Source organism: Gymnogyps californianus, chromosome 11, assembly GCF_018139145.2.
Source record: "Gymnogyps californianus isolate 813 chromosome 11, ASM1813914v2, whole genome shotgun sequence".
NCBI classification, from domain to species: domain Eukaryota; kingdom Metazoa; phylum Chordata; class Aves; order Accipitriformes; family Cathartidae; genus Gymnogyps; species Gymnogyps californianus.
Genome location: NC_059481.1, coordinates 8556890 through 8573373, shown reverse-complemented (window position 1 = coordinate 8573373; position 16484 = coordinate 8556890). Strand labels below are relative to the sequence as shown.

The window sequence follows — 16484 nt, the reverse complement described above, 5'->3', positions numbered from 1 at the left end:
AAAAACAAATCATTGAGCCATTTGTTGCTGTTCTACCTAAGAACACAGTTAGTTAAAAGATCGTCTTTGCCAAAACCCTGAGAAAGAGCTCAGGATATTTTATGTGTTTTTAAAATAGAAATCAACCAGCAACCCTGTCTTTTAGCAGAGCTTTGCACCAGCCCTTCTGTAATACATGCGCAGTTCACTACAGGGAAGAAAACAGGTTTGGCATTTTCATAGGAAAGAGCTGCAAGGTGCTTTGAAACACTGCGAAACAGTATCTGCGGTTATTTTGTCATCGTATGTTTTATGTCTGTTGTAATGGAATATGAAATTTAAAACATTTGTCCCAGAGCCTTGGCTATGAAGTCGCTACAGATGCAGGAGATGAGAGCATCTTTCTGGGTCTTTTTGAAAGGCATTGGGCAGCTGGAGTCTACTGTCATTTTCCCACTAGAGCAATCTGAAATGGTGGCATCAGAGAGGTTCACAAAGGGGAATCTAATGGGAATTGTGGAGAGGGTCAAATGTTCTGCATTCCCTAAGGAAACTCCTGTAAAAGTCTGTTGTACCAGTGGCATTTCCTGGGCATTTTTTCCCATAAATGTCTGGCAAATTGTGTTTGTCCTTGGGAGGCAAATGCTGCAAGGGGAAGACTGCTGGAGAGGCAGGGCTGCAGCAAAGACAGACCAGAAATTGCTCTGGGTTTTGCTGCAGTTTCAGTTATGGGAGTAGGTGGTTCTGTATATATTGATGTGATCAGAGGCCTGGCCAACTTAGCAGTCTCCAGGAGCTCTCTGGCAATGGCTTCCTGTGGCTTAAGGTATGCAGTATGCACTGTGGAGAAACATGGGACAGATCCTCAGAAAAGAGTCCATTGCACCAGTTTAGTTTCATGCCAGGACAGAACGGCCGCCTCACTAGACTTGCCTCCTCTACATCAGACGTGGCAGCCCCTGTGATAAGGCAATCACCGTGCAATGCAACATCTTGTGCCGCTCAGGAGCTCCAGGCTACTCAGGAACCACAGACTGGTAGCTCTACAAATGCCCTTTTGTTTGGAGACAATGTGTTTTTCTCCTTAATTTCACAGCCAGGTTGTATTTAAAAGAGAGTATGCACATGATGCTGGAAGAATAAGACTGAAGAGTATTTGGTGACTTTTCTGGATGTTTTGGAATACTTGACTTGAATAAAGGCTGTCTGCTTGGTCCCCATAGCTGTACAGCCTGGGGATAGGGCATCTCACTAGCCAGCTCTGAGTGAGAGCCACACTCTCATGGTGAATGAATGAGCTGGGAGTTCTGACTAGTGACAGGACCATCAGATGCAAGGGGAATGCTTTAGCCATCGTCCTTAATCTGCAGTTTCTTGGTGGGAGCAAGGAGTACCTTTCCATTCAGCATCCTTCCCAGAAACCTGAGTGTTTGTGAAGTTCAAAATTAAAAGCTAAAAGGAGGCCTCTCTTGCCACGCACTGACTGTGCTTTGAGATTGGATGTCAAGTGCCAAAGACTGTGGAAGAGGTTTTGGACCAATAGAAAGCAGAAACTTCACACGAGATCCGGCTCTATGTCCCATCTTGTGGTCCCAGGAGAGTCTGAGAAAACCAGTGGACCATGAGCTGGAGCCCTTTTGCCAGGGGAAGCAGTGCAAACACATTTTCTTTTTGTTCGGCAGCAGGAGTGAGCTGCACACAAATGTCTTGCTAATTAAGCTGCTCTAGGAAATAGGAACTCAGCCAGGCATACAAAGAGCAGGGAAAAACTCCAAAATTAAGCAAGTTAATATTAGCACAAGTTACACCAACCTCATCATGAGGAACCATAAGGGAGAAGGAGAGGGGCTAAGCAAGGTCATGAAAAATGATCAAATTGTGTGTGAGTGCATATACACAAATGCATGAATACTTCAACGAAAGCTAGTTGTGGATTGTTGAAAGGCCAATGCAGCTAAGTTCCTGCTTTGTTACATAGATAAATTGCCAAAGGAAACATTATCCAAACAGTTCTACTTCAAAGGCAAAACGACAAGCTTTGGGGAACTTGCGATACTTTCAATCTGGCCAATAACCAAGTGTAAAGTGTAAAATATACATGTTTAGGAAGTAGGACACATGCCGTTCAAGACAGGCCTTTCCCATGCTCTCAGACCAGTGCAGCTTCATTTGATGTGCAAATGCATGATGTGTGATCTGTCCTGGCAATGTGCTGCCTGCCAGCAGCACAAACATTTCACAAGCACCCTTTTGGGTTACTTCAGCCTGCTGTGTGCACAGCCTCCTTGGCAACCTCTGCAGCTGGAGCTTTTCTTACAGTGTATTGCTGTTGTGGTTGTACAATCCAGGTTTATTTAGCAGGTCTTGTCAAGAGACTCCAGGCAGATAAAAACACCTCAAAACCAGCCTGGAATTGCAGGATTTGATGTTGAATACTAGGATTAAATGACAATACAAGGAATGGTTACAGTAATGCACTGGGGAACATATCAGTAACGCAGACTTCATCAGTCCTTAAGGCAAATTGTCCTGGCAGATGTCGCAGCCTTCCTGGGCATTGGAAACTTCAGGGCATTACAGCTGACGGCAAGGGCCCTCCATAATGTGTTTATAAACGTCACCTGAAATCGGGTGAAATAACGTTGCCTGGAGTTCTTCCTGGCACTGCAGGTACAGCCAAAAATGTATGTGCTGTGCACAGTACAGGACAGCCTCTGCTGTTTGATGAAACTCATCCTATAAACCCATTAAAAGTAACAGTGCAAATGCTCACCATAGAGAAGGAGTGGATCGTGGGTGCAGTCCCTCTTTTCAGTAGTGGCTTGAGTGGATTTAAATTTGTTGATATCACAAAAAAATAGTTGTGGTCTTTACGGTGCAACTGGGCTCTAGAGTACCTGTGCTAGGGGGATGAGGTTGGCTTTTAGTGAGGGTTCAGGATTTAAACTCAGCTGGCTGAACTGTTTTAGAATTAACCATTCTTATAAACCAGGGGCATGTAGATGTGCTTTTTCTCCCCCTCTAACAGTAAGCTAAGGGGATTAGGAACGTTATGCAACAGCTCTGGTGACTTACCCCAGTTGTACCAAGAGGGAAGTCACCCTTGTGCCTCTACTCGCTGTCTTTGGGACAGATTCTCAAGCATATGTGTGTGCACAGCCTCTAGACCTCAATCTTAGATAACCAAGCACTTGGCGCTGAGCACTACCCCAGTGTAGCAGCTGTGGCTACACAGACAGCTTAACCTGCTCTTCACCACTAAAATGACTGAACTTGCACTGCAGCCAGCTGTAATAATCTGTTGCTTGTGTTAACCTTGAATTCCAGTGTGTCAGTTCCGGTCCTCTGAGAAAAATTAGGCAAGTGCTTATTGAAACCAGCATCCCAACACTCCACATTGTGCTGCGTGGAAGAGGAAAGTGGGACCCCAAGCCCTAGTAGTTGCATATTCTAGCCACACTTTAGTCACATGAAATTATACCACTACTCTCCCATCAGCCTAATCTAGCCTTATAAATGGCCCAACTTCATGCTAAAGTCCCCCACTTTGCTTCAGAAGTTCCTGAGCTTTCTGGCAGAGCCACATATAGTTCCCTGATACCTGTGTGCTGTCAGTGGACACAGAAAATACAGCGAAGAGTTAATCAACTATGTGTTTAACAAGGACAAGGAAGAATGATGCGTTTTATGCAGCTGTAGTCTAATGTGCTGAGAGAAGTCTGTTTGAACGGGTTGGGAATGCTGATGGCATCTAATAGCCACAGAGGCTTTTCCTGCTTCCTGATAGATTTAGCACTGTGAATATCAGTCATTGTGGTATGAAGTTGTTATTAGAAAAATAACTTCCTGTGTTGATGGACTTAGCATGCAGCAAACGGAGTTGTATGGATGCAAATGTAAGGTGGTTGTAAATGTAGCTCTCCAGAGCTCTAGGTGTGACCATGCAGAGAGCCATACGTATACAGTACAGTGTATTGCTTGTCTTTGACTTCCTCTCTAGCTAAATTGGTGCCCTGAATTCAGTGTTATTATGGGTTCTCTTTTTTCCAGGACGGAATTGAGAGAGGGCACTGTAACACAGTGCCTTTGCATATGCAAGGCAAGCTTTTTCATCCTGGCCTCTGTGGGGAGGAAGAGAAAGAGCGTTCTTTGTAACAGGGCACCAATAAATGCGTGAATGCTATTCAAGTAGTATCAATATCCATTGCTTTGTCTGAAGGCCACAGAACTGAAATTCTTTTTGCCTTTCTTCACATCCTTTTCCCAGAAGAAATGCACAATTATGTCCAAACTCTCCCTTTACTACACCTGTATACACATTTATTGATACATTTACTTTCACTGGCTGGGGCTCCACAGAGTGCTTATTTACTATGGACTGAACTTTGCTCATTTCATTAGATGACAACACTCCTTGTTTTCAGTGGGTTCCAGAACAACCTTCCTTCAATCATTTTGCTTTCAGAAGAGCACTCCATTGCTTGTGCCTATGTGACTGCTCGGAGTGGTGAGACAGGTTGCCAACAGGTCAGAGAGACAGGGAATGTGGAAAGGGCTAATTGTCCACTCACAGTGGACAGAGTGTTGTCCATGCCACTAGTTAAATAGAAATGAAACTCTGCTTAATATATTCCTGATATCCCAGACTCTCAGGAACAGTACTCCTTTTTGAGAATGCAATTTCACTCCTATTATTAAGTTTTATTCTCTTTTATCCCATCTGTTTTAGTCAAGTTACTTTATCTATTGTGATTGCCTGTAGAGCGTTGATTAAACCAACAGTATTATTCTGTGACACTGAGGTATAACCATTGCTTGCCATACAATGAAGTAGCTTGGCCTTATTAACTGAGTAGTTACTTTATCTAAATAGGCACCATTTCAAAAGAGGAATGCTGTTCCCGGCAATTAAAGTAACCCTGGAATAAAGGGATTGCTTGAGGGAGAGTTGTATAGTACCTGGCTATGTGAATTTTACTGGCTGTCAAATAAGATTCAGTCTGTACTTTTCCCCTATTTTAGCATTTTGAAATTAAAGACAAGTAGAGTATCACTCCATAAAAGATCTGAGTGTTAATCATCTCTGTGACTCATCTACTAGAGAAAGAAAGGGCATCATGATTTTTTTAAACAGTATCCAAAACTCAAGCTGTGATGCAGCAATTTGCAAGGGTGCCCCACTGGTTCTGATGATTTCAGACCTTCCCCAATAGCTAAACTTTATGACCATGAGGGTAAGGATGAACTTTGGCTATGACCTAGATCTGCAATTCACAAGTGTTTTTCATACAGCTGCAATAATATTCCAGAAAATGTAATTGGCCTTTTACTTCATTCACTTTTGCAAATGAAAATAAAGCTACTGTGAGAGCAGATCTTTTGCTAAGAAAATATTTTTTTTAATATTTTTATAGCTCTGTCAACAATAAAGGAGTCTCACAGTCTAAAGTCTTTCTCTAAACCTTTTTAATGGAAAAAACTTCATAGAAAATATCCTTTTACTTTTTTAATAACATATAACTATATACATGATTAAAAACTGTAACAAAAAGCTGCAGGGACTGGAAAAATGTTTTGTTGGATCCATGCAGATGGTACATTTAAAAAAGGATTTCACAAATCCATGTACATCAAATGGAGCTGCAGTGACAGGGTTGAAAAAAATGGCAACTCTATATGATTTACCTGAATGTACTGGGAATAAAGCACAGACATACAAAATACACAAAAAGAATACAAAAGAGTACATGGTGTAAATGCTGTTAGCACAGGAAGTTTCTTTTTTAAGTAAATAGGAGAAAAGAAGTAAAATCTCCTTCACATTTTATATTGCAGTTTAAAAGATAACTAATCTCTTATTTGCTGTATTTTGTTTTTCTTCACTCTGACATATGCTACAGTAGAAGTATATGGCATTTGCATTTAACAACTCAGGAATATTTTGATTCATCTCCATGTCTGTGAATGTACTGTCATTTCTGAATAACATCATGTATACATATTGCTTTAAAAACACATACACAGTTTGACATGAGTTAGAAATACAAAATATTGAGGGCCACCACACTACAAAGTGCTGGATACTCTTGTCCTGATCCAGCAGTATGTTTAAGGACACACACAACTTCAAATCTAAGAGGAATTCCTCAGAGAGTAAGGGAAGTTAAGAACGTGCAGAAATGATTTGCTGATCAGGTCTGGAGTTTTCAACAGTTCATAGTATAGACTCTGCAGCTAGGAAAACTGTTAAACCTGAGGCCATAATTCTGTCCTTACACCCCAGATAATGTAGCTACACAGTGTAGATGATTTACTGTACTTTTAAAATAAATGTTCTTAATTCTAAGTTAAAACATAAAATGAAACCTTTTAAAAAAAAGTCTGGGGAATTGATGAGCTCTGCAGCTGGAAAGAAGAAAGAGATGGTGTTTAGTTTGTTAAGTTACAAGTTGGAAGAGATTCTGTAGGCAGCAGGTAATAATGTGACAGGTTTTAAACACCTCACTTCTAAAAGAACTTGCTCATATTTTTGTCCTGGGCCAAAAAAAGAACAGACATAACTGAAAAGTAGTACCAGCCAGTAAGCTCACCTGAGGCTCACAAGCATGGTGAGGATGGCAAGCCATCATTTAATAAGCAAATAAAGTCAAGCTTACTTCTTGTCAGGTGGGCTTTTGCTGGGTTCTTCCTGCTGTAACGAATACTTAATAATTCCCAGTGTAATCACAGGCAGTTTAATAGTAGACAAATAAATGGAGTCTGTGTGTGCATATACTTGTTTAAAAAAAGAAAAAAAGTGAAAACAGCAACAGTAACAACAACAACAAAACTAGACAAGCAGTGAAAACTGAAATATTCTGTGAAGCCTTGGGATCTGTTCCTGTTCTCCTTAACACCCTCCCACCCTGTCTGGCCATGCTCTTTTGGCAGGCAGGTAAAACCTTTCAAGTTCCTGTAGTGAGGGAGGATTTTTGCTTATAGCAAGACATAAAGTAATTATGAAAATAAGCTTTGAAAACCAAATCGCTGTGGGTCATGAAAGCCAAATCTCACTGATAAGTATTCGGATTTCATTGTCCATAGAATGGTTTGATTCCCTCCCCAGTGTGACCTCTTTATGTGAGCATCCTAACTGGAAAGTTGCCAATATACCAGTTTTTGGCTCCTTACCATTCAGAGTCTTTTATTTTTTAAGAACATCGATGATGCTTGTTTATGTTGTTCATTGCTAGCATTTTGTGTAAAATCTGGCTTGTAAAGCCTTGATTAAAACTAGAATCTCAGTACAAGGCAGGTCTGTTTGAGAAGGCAACCTGAAAGCAGTAGCAGTAAGACTTACTTTGTTTATTTAAAGAAGAGATAAATGTGTGTGTGCATGCATTTGCATTTAACAGTTTTATAGCTAGAACCGTTATTAAATGATGCCCAATAGCAATTTTATCTCTTGTTATGATTTGTTTTATAAAGATGTAATGATTCTCAGGAGAGTTTTATGAGAACATGCAGAGTTGGTTTGCATTACGTACGCAATTATGTGCCCAGTATATATGTTGCAACTTAATTTCTTAAATATATATTGTGTAACACTTTTTATTCCTGAGTGCTGGTCTCCATAAGGAATAGAGAGGGTGGCACCATGTGCTCTTCTGCACAACGTGGTCTGTCATTTTAGGAGTTCTTCTGAGGGATCTTTATTGTCACAGTTTTAACTTCAGAGTATTCTCTCAATCCACATTCACCCCTAAAAACAAAATTGCATAATTAGCTTACACCAGATATTAATTCTTTATCGAGCAAAAATCTGCAAAGTGATTCCTTGATAAAGTTAAGATATAACCTAAAATTCTCGGCATAGGTTTCTGTTGTACTATGATTTTGTACAGGTTTTTCCCTTCATGCCATCTTTCAGAAAACCTGAAGATGAAGTTTCAGTTTAGGTCAAAAGAACAATGGATGGCTCCAGCATTTGATACAGAGATACAGAATGACATTAAACCCAGAAATACTCACTGTCCGTTGATGGAACTGTTGCGAGTCAATTGATGTACTCTGTCCTTTCCAGACCTTGAAAATGTCCAAACACCAAGACCTACACCACTGGCCAGTGAAATTACTGCTTATATTTGCACTCAAGAAAGAGAAGGCCCAAACTGAGTACTGTGGAAAATGAACTACTCACAACCCTGGATAAAGACGAACTTGACTCCTAACCCCCTGATCTTTTTTCCCTGACAAAATATCCAGCAGCAGAAATCAGCATTTGCACATACTGTGAAAGAGCGTTCGGCTTGCTCAGAGTTCCACTAGATTTACATAGAAGACCTCGTAGTTGTCCTGGCATAGCATCTTACATAAGATCATCTATACTGTAGAAGCTAGCCACTTACTAGGTCCCAGTCATCTGATACATGGCTCTGAGGGGTACATGTTCTGCTTTGGATAAATTATGCTTAAGAAATGGGTGTTTCTGAATGCTATGTAGATTTTGTTGTAGTCAGCTCCGGCCTGGCTCATCTTTTAGACAACTCTGCTGAGGTTTAGAGTGGATATTGCATGGATTTGCATTTTGCTGTGCATATTTTGAGTAATGGAGAAGTGTGTTCTAGTCAAGTCATTAGTTAAGTTCTAATATGTCTGCTGGATACTGTGTATGTAAAGCAAACAATGTCCCCACCTCAAAACAGGTACAGTCCAAGTCTGGAAGCAGAGTATCTCTTCTATATGAACTCATACGAGGATTCTTCTGCACAAGCTCTTACAGACATTTATTTCTTGGTTAAATTCTTATCCCCACCCCTAAACCACACACAATACTGCTCCCTTACTTATATTAAAATCTAAAAAGTGCTGACGTGTATCATGTTCGCATGTTTACTATTTGACACTGCCTTCCCTCTGCATTCCCCTGTGCAGAATTTAATGCCAACTGCACCATAAAGAATATTTCAGGGGAATTCCTCAGAACCTCCTTCTAATAAGTGTTGCTTTCAGAATGGAGTGAGGGGGCCACTGTTCAAAGCAATTAAACCCCTCTGTATGCCCCAGTGTTGCATAGTCTACTTCATATTTACCTCTACACTGTAAATTTTACACAAAATATAACATCGGGGAGGAACTCCTGTAACCCTCCTTGGAAGGTTAATTCATTTGGGCAGAAATACCAGTATTTACCAGCCCATTTCACTCCATCTGCAGTTTTGAAAACTTTCTGATGTGCCTGTTGGCTTGATAAGCCTTACATGTGATGTAGTGGTTGATATTTAATTCAGACTGATGATTAAGTAGGCATTTTAAGATTTACCAGAGTCTAAGTACATGCAAGGAAATACATTAGTAAAGATTTTTTTTTTGACGTGTGAAAGGTTCCCATTGATTTGGACCACCCCACCCCAGCTTTCAGTAGAAAGTGGTAGATTTGTCTCCAAAGAACAACCAAAAACTTCAGCTATTTATCAGACTCAGCTGAGCCACAGAATCATTGCCTTACAGCTCAGTGGAAGTTGTCACTGGGAGCTGCATGGAGCCCAATAACTAATGCTAGTAAGTCTCTCTGTGTGAAAGTTTCTGCTTGATTCAGCAGGGCTGTGGCTTGGCTCCAGACACCTGTTGGACACATTTTTGCAAGTCAATAGATAACCTAGCCAACAGAGTATCCAGTGCCTTTGTGTATGTTCCAACTGCCAGTTGGTTTCTTATCTTGGTCTGGCAAACAAAATTAGATATATTTATTGTCTGTTTCTTCAGCTCAAGGCTTCAGGGCCTTACGCATTTGTTTTCTGGCTGAAAGTTTGGAAGTGGACAACTGCGATGAATTCTAAGGCAAGTATTTTTCAAAAGTTAAGAAGTTGCTCTTGCTGAATAGGAAGATGGGTTATTCCAGACATTCAGAGCAGAAGAGTCAGTGTGTGTTCAATTAAAGGGCTCGCTCGTCTCCACAGCCTAATACAGGGAAGTAGGGAGCAATAACATCCTGTTCTATGGCCACTTTGGGTCTTCTTGGATTGCAGTTCGGTATCAGGGTGAGAACAAGGGTTGTGTCTGTGAAAAGGAAGGAGCCCACGGGTCAAGTTTGCATGATGCTATCCCTTGGTTGTGTAGGTGTGAGGGAAGGGGAACAAACTGCTCTTCAAAAAGAAATACTACATACTCTGTTCCCTCCCTCAGTCCAAGAGAAAAAAGATAAGGAAAAGAATTATAACTCCAAGCTGTTCTCCTGCTTGCACTTCTTTTTGGGAATGCAACTATGCACTGCTGTAACTCAGAGCTATCCAGACAACAGTAATTCCTATAACATTAAAGGATAGTTCTGAAGTAGAATGGCACCTCCTTCCCTTGAAGACATTTGGACAGAGACCAGAATTTTGGGGGACTCTATTGAATAGAAAATGGCCACATGTGGCTATCTGGGATGAGTCACCTGATTTTTAGTTACAGGAGCTGAATTTTACACCACTCAGGTAGTGATAAGAAGCTTTAAAGAAGTGTAAATGTAAAAAAAATCCCTCTTTTAGACTCCTTTAAGAATACAAGAATATTGTAAGTAGCCTTAATGTAAACAGAAATCAATTGTATTGTGTACATGAATTCTGGTTCTCTACTGGTATGCACATACCCTGCTACATTTTGTGGGAGTGTAAAATGAGTATAGCAGATCTCAACTATTGTGTTAATTTTTTTCCCCATGTGTGATAAAAATCTGTGAATTTAAATGCAGGAACAAAACAAGTCCCAGATAATACAGTGCTAGCACGGACAGCACGGTGGCACAATTATGATCTGGCTGTAACATAGTATTAGCTTAGCGATGACACACATATGTATGGACACTTTCTCTTTTTTTTTGTTCTTTAATTGCCTGACTCAACATTATTTATGCTGTAAAATGTATCCCTTAAAAACAGGGATCTAAGAAACCGCGGCATTTTAATAAAAAGTATGGAGATATTAATGCAGGGGGGGAGGAGGTGAATTAGAAGGTGGTACCTGATCAAAGAGGTTCTGAAAGGAGTAGAATTACTCATAAGTAGGTTTTCAGGCATCTTTGTCAGATAGAGATTATTTGCATTCCAAACATTTATCGTTTATGATGAATATTTTCAAAGCTGTAGATGGGAATCAAGTGTACAACTACTGTAGATTTTTCCATGGGAGCTGGGGTGCTGCCTGGTTTTCCCCCTTTCAAAAACTCTACGATATCAATATGTGAATATTTTGCTTGCACAGTTAACCTCTCTGAAGTCAATGGGGTCACTCTTGGGTGTCAAGTTACTCATGTGCTCTATCAAGCTTAGTAGTTTTAGAATATTTTCACAATGATAAGAGTTAGATGAGCTGACATATTTATGCCAGTGTGAGATCACCTCATAACTCATGAATGTGGAGAATAGTATGAATGTGTTATTCAAAGTACTCCCTAATGAGGGAAAATATTTCAGACTACATAGAGCTTATTTTATAGATCAAGTTGTATACTTCAACATATTTAAAGTTTTAAAGAGTTTGACCTTACTTTAGTTTTACTGCTGAGTTTGCCATTAGCCATAAGCTATTTTGAAAGCTTAGGTGAGACATATCTGGTATACATGCCTCCTGCACAGAAATTAATTGAATGCTTTGTATGTGTAACCAATCTGGGGCTGATGCAATTGCTAAACTTCCTTGTGATTGTAATGAGAATTAAAAACTGGTAAGACTTTAAATTAGGTACGTGGGACAGTATTTGAGCGTGGCACTCGATTTCAAAATATTTGGCACTTAGTTCTAAATGGAATAAGAAAAGACAGAAAGCTTTGTAATGGAAGGTAATTTTTTGAAAGGGATGTAAACACATTTGTTTATCCTTCGCTAGGCCTGATTTCATTTAACATTGTTTATAAATCTGGAAGAGATAGATAACATTTTAATAAAATTCAGATGCACCTACATTAATAAATGTAGAAAAAAGGAAAAAAGGAAAAAATAGCAAGACAGGCAAAATATATGGCAAAACAACTCTGAAACAAGTACACCAAACCAGCCAACAAGCACACAGCAGTACCAAAAAGATAATCTTTCTGCAAAAGTGCTGGTTAATATAGCAAGAAAAACTCTCAGAAAACACAGGTTACAAGTTCAGAAAAATATTCAGAAATTTTCAGTTCCTTTCAGAATAAGAAGGGAGTTCTAGTAATTTATTCTGCTATGTCAAAAAAAAAAAAAAAAGGGAAAAGAAAATGGTCTTACCGTGTAATCAATTGCATTTAGAACTGGCAGTGATTGTCAGTCATCTTATATTATGCCCTGATCCTCAGATGGGAATATTTCCTGATCTTAATTTGCATGGAAGGATTCACTAATGTTTATTAAGTCGTAGAGCTGAAAACAGTTTAGAAGACAGCAGTGTAATACTTACATCTCTCTCCCATTGCCAGACATTTTGAATCCTCCAAAAGGACTTTGGGCATTTAAGGCATTGTAGCAATTTATCCTGTAACAGGAAGAGGCATTAATCCAACTGCGCTGTCAGAGAGACCTTTGGACAACTCAGGGAGAGGCTGAAACTTGTAGAGCTAAGGACACTGTATACCTCTTGGTAATAACAAACCTGTCTCATGTTGAAAAGAAATGAGGGATTTATGTCACAAACCCAACATTCTGCTCCTTACTCATATGGAGAATGGCATTTGGCCTGTGAGGACTGGAGGACACTGAACACTTGGATGCAACTTCAGTAATGAACTGTTAATCTGCCGACAAACCTCAGTGCCAGTTTATAACACAGAGCTATTAGATTTGAATTTGTCCTTTTTCTCCCTGATTTCTCGTGGATTGTTAGTTTACCCAGGCTTGACATACCAAATTGCAAGCTATTAAACTCTAGAAGTGGCATTACCTATTCCTAAAGACTAGAGAGAAGAAGTGTCCCCTCAGTTCCTTAATGTTGTAGAAAGTACATGATTCTTTGTGCCTTTAGCAGAAACCTCACAGGATTCCTCTGCTCCACAGAAAGGATCGTTTATACTCTGCTTTGTTTGTTTTCAGTAATGCCATTCAGCAGTGTGGCTGCCACGCTAATGGGAAGCAAGGCGCTTTCCAGTTTTCAATAGCATTCACCCGCAGTGAGCAGAGTCACAACACCTCCCTACAGCTGTTCCATATCTTGGTTAGTGATTCACCACTAGGATGGTCTAGATAGATAAACATTTTTCAGACAAAGGGTGCAAAACTGAGGTCCCATAATGATAGTGAGTCAAACTCTTTATCTCCAAGAGCAGGAGTGTGATAACTTCTGCCTTACCAGACTGTCCCAGCCTGCATTGCTGAAGAGACTGTCAGGGCCTTGTTTATGTCATTTGTAAAGACAGCAGCTACCAGCCCAAAATCAGAATTGTTGGCTCTCTCTATAACTTCATCCATGGTTTTAAATCTCAGTATTTCTTGAACAGGCCCAAAAATCTGCAACGAAGATTAATCATTAATTAATTAAACACCCCACTCAGAGGCATTTTATTCCTGTTTTATTCTGCGTTTTAAAATTGTCTTCTCTATCCTGTTGTACTCTTTACAAATTCCCACAGCAACATTTAATAGTGATAATAGCTGTCTGTAAAACTGCATGAATTTCCAAAAGCAGTTGCCTCAGTGGAACTCATCCATTCTTCCTTTATCTCTTCTTTGAGGTCTGAGACTTTACAATCAATGACAAAAATTGACCCAACTGGTGTCGTCAGTTGCTGTGTGCATAAGGAGTTCTAAAAAGATTTTACTCTTTTTTTTTTTTTTTAATATACTGGTAATTTTCACTCTAAAGCTTTTGTCTCAGGAAGTAAACAAAAGAAAAAAAAATCATGTTTAGGACATTCTAAAATGATCTTGCCCGTGTGCGTGAATACCTCCTCCTTGGCAATCCGCATGTCATCTGTTACATTGGAAAACACCGTAGGTTCAATGAAGAAGCCCTTTCTTCCTAGCCCTTTACCCCCACATTCAAGTTTTGCTCCTTCAGTAATGCCACTTTGAATCAGTTCCAAGATCTTGTTGTATTGTTTTTTATCAATCTGAAAGAGAGAAGAAGCCATTTGACTTGCAGACCGTGCACTTGACAATCAAGTCAAAATTGGTTTTTTAGGCAAGTCACGTCCCAGTGAGTAGACTCATGCTTATATTCACTACTCTGAGCTGGAGATGCCAAAGATCTACAAATAGCTGCTGACTGGAACCTAGGGCTCAGTCTTCTTAAGGCTGTGTCCCCTTATGTATGTGGCTCAACCCACATTCTTGCTAAGCAATCTGGTTTATAAGCACAAACAAAGCAGATCATTGTTTATTGTCCCAGATTAACTTCCTGAAACTGGTGTAAGCCCAGCTGGTTATTAGCGGCAGGAACATTTTCTAAAGACCTATTTCTAATTCTGCCCATCTTTTGCTTAGGATTCCTGTCTCTCCAGTGGTCTACAAGCACAGTTATAGTTGTAGACAATTCTTGAAAGTAAGTGCCCATAGAGACTTTTGAGAGCTTCTCACAGTTTACAGGTGTATCTTGGAGGCTGAAGATCAGAATCTTGCTGTTAAAGCTGGGAGGCAAACTTATTTAACATGAGACTTTTTACTTAACAAGAAACACCTCTGAGCTGCACAGATTATCTACCTGTTTAGAATTTTAATCTTTAAAACGTTTATCGTGTCAGCTACCTTGGACTATGAGTGAGTATGCACTAACTGACCTCTGTCCTAGTAGAGTTTAAACACTTCCAGGCACCTTCTGGGCTGTAGAGGCAAAGCACTATTCCTTTACCTGTGGACCTTGTTCCGTAGTTGGGTCAAAAGGACTCCCCACAACTCTCCTCTTTGCACGTTCTACACTTCTTCTAACAAATTCTTCATAGATTGATTCTTCCACATAAATCCGTGAGCCTGCAGTGCAGCATTGACCTTGATTGAAGAAGACCCCTTGGTGAGCTTGTTCCACAGCATAGTCCACTAAAAAACCAAGACAGCATATGTTGCTCTGAAACATCATAGACACCTCTGCTATTGCACCAGTGTCATGTGTATTACATAGCACCACATTCCCAAAACTTCAAAGCAGAAGTAGGATTTGGTTAATAAAAACCCAAAACAGTGACCAAATCAAAACATACTATTGTTGTGTTGGGTCATAAATGAAGATGATTCATTTCATTTTGTGTCATAATCCCTGTGAAAATACAGAGTTTTTAAACATGTCTAAAGTTGATTTTTTTTTCCCCGTTTATTCCACCCTGGACACAGCTGTACTGGAGGGATATTAGGAGCATTACAACTGTTTCAGAAACACTAGATTGCAAGGGACCACTTGGGACTTCAGGCATTGTCTAGGTAAAGAAGGGTCCATAGGTAATACATTCCACGTGCCATCTCATGACACAAGCCACGAAATATTGCTTAATATCCCACTGCAAAAATTAAATCAAGACAGTGCTTTAGCAGTCTATAGGAGTAGGTTATGCAAGAACAACTTCACTAATGTCTTATATGCCAGCAACATATCAACTAAAACTCTTAAGAGACTCTAGGAAGCAGATTGTGCCCCACATTCTAGAAATCTGTCTGACTGGGGTCAGTAGAGGAGGGGAAAATTTGTCTGTGATCCCTAGTTTGCACTTGGTTTAATACTGCATATGTGAGAAGTACAGCCAACCAAGTACTTGAGAGAATTTGGCTTTGATAATGGCAAGACCTATCCTTCCCAAAAAGCCAGATTATTTTTCTGCAAGACAGAAACATCTTCTTGGCCTATACAGGTGACTGGGTAAGGCTTTAAAAATATCAGTCAATAATAGAACAATCAACCCTTGATTTCTACTCTAACTTCCTTGGAGGTACAGCTAACACATCCACCATCCAAGCACGAGAGAGGATCCAGTCATATTTAGACATTCAGAGCTAAATACTCCCATTGGGTGTAATCGCTGACTAGACAAGAATAATGAATTCATCCTTAAACAGTGATGCCCTACAGCACTGTAATACCTCTGTTATCAGCTGTAGCACTTTGGAACATTGCTTGAAGTATAATCTTTTATGGAATAAACAAAGCAACAGTGCTTTACTTTCAGCACATCCTAGACAACTCCATCTAACAGAAATGTCTTATTCTGCCCTCAGCGTGGTCTTGAAAAAAAATTATATAGGGTGTTCCCTGGACCACAGTCAAATTTTCCCAGGCAGCTCCATGGAGATTGAAAACACTAGCGGATAGAACTGATTAACTGATGTTTCTTCCTCTATTGTTAACACACTTTTTCACCATGAGGGGCTCTAACCGTTCTTCTCTGTTTCTTTGGTGCACTAAACTTTCAACAGCTTTGTCATGCTTTCTGCTAACTTTTGGCACACAGTGTTCCTCAAACAGAAAAAACAGCTCCTTTGGAATGGGGAGCAAATTGTCTGCTGTTCTTAAATAATCAGAGCTTTGAAGTCTGAATCTCAGGTCAAGTGCTGGTGGTTGTAATTATGGGAAGACCAGAGAGCTTTAGTATGATATA

The 16484-nt window shown here is 39.9% G+C and overlaps 1 protein-coding gene and 1 long non-coding RNA gene across 4 annotated transcripts in view; one reads left to right on the top strand and one right to left on the bottom strand.

The window, feature by feature from the left end:
- The window catches only part of LOC127020435 (uncharacterized), a 68427-nt gene that overhangs the window by 7160 nt on the left and 44783 nt on the right, over window positions 1-16484 (top strand). The gene's annotated exons all lie outside the window — the stretch shown is intronic.
- Window positions 5404-16484, bottom strand: part of ALDH1A2 (aldehyde dehydrogenase 1 family member A2) — a 59019-nt gene continuing 47938 nt past the window's right edge. For all 3 annotated transcript variants that reach the window (XM_050902988.1, XM_050902986.1, XM_050902987.1), the window contains 5 exons: window positions 14753-14937; window positions 13851-14015; window positions 13256-13413; window positions 12371-12445; window positions 5404-7720 (listed from right to left, as the gene is read on the bottom strand). In XM_050902988.1, coding sequence (XP_050758945.1) covers window positions 7648-7720; window positions 12371-12445; window positions 13256-13413; window positions 13851-14015; window positions 14753-14937 — 656 coding nt within the window. In that variant the 3' untranslated portion in view covers window positions 5404-7647. The remainder of the gene's footprint in view (window positions 7721-12370; window positions 12446-13255; window positions 13414-13850; window positions 14016-14752; window positions 14938-16484) is intronic.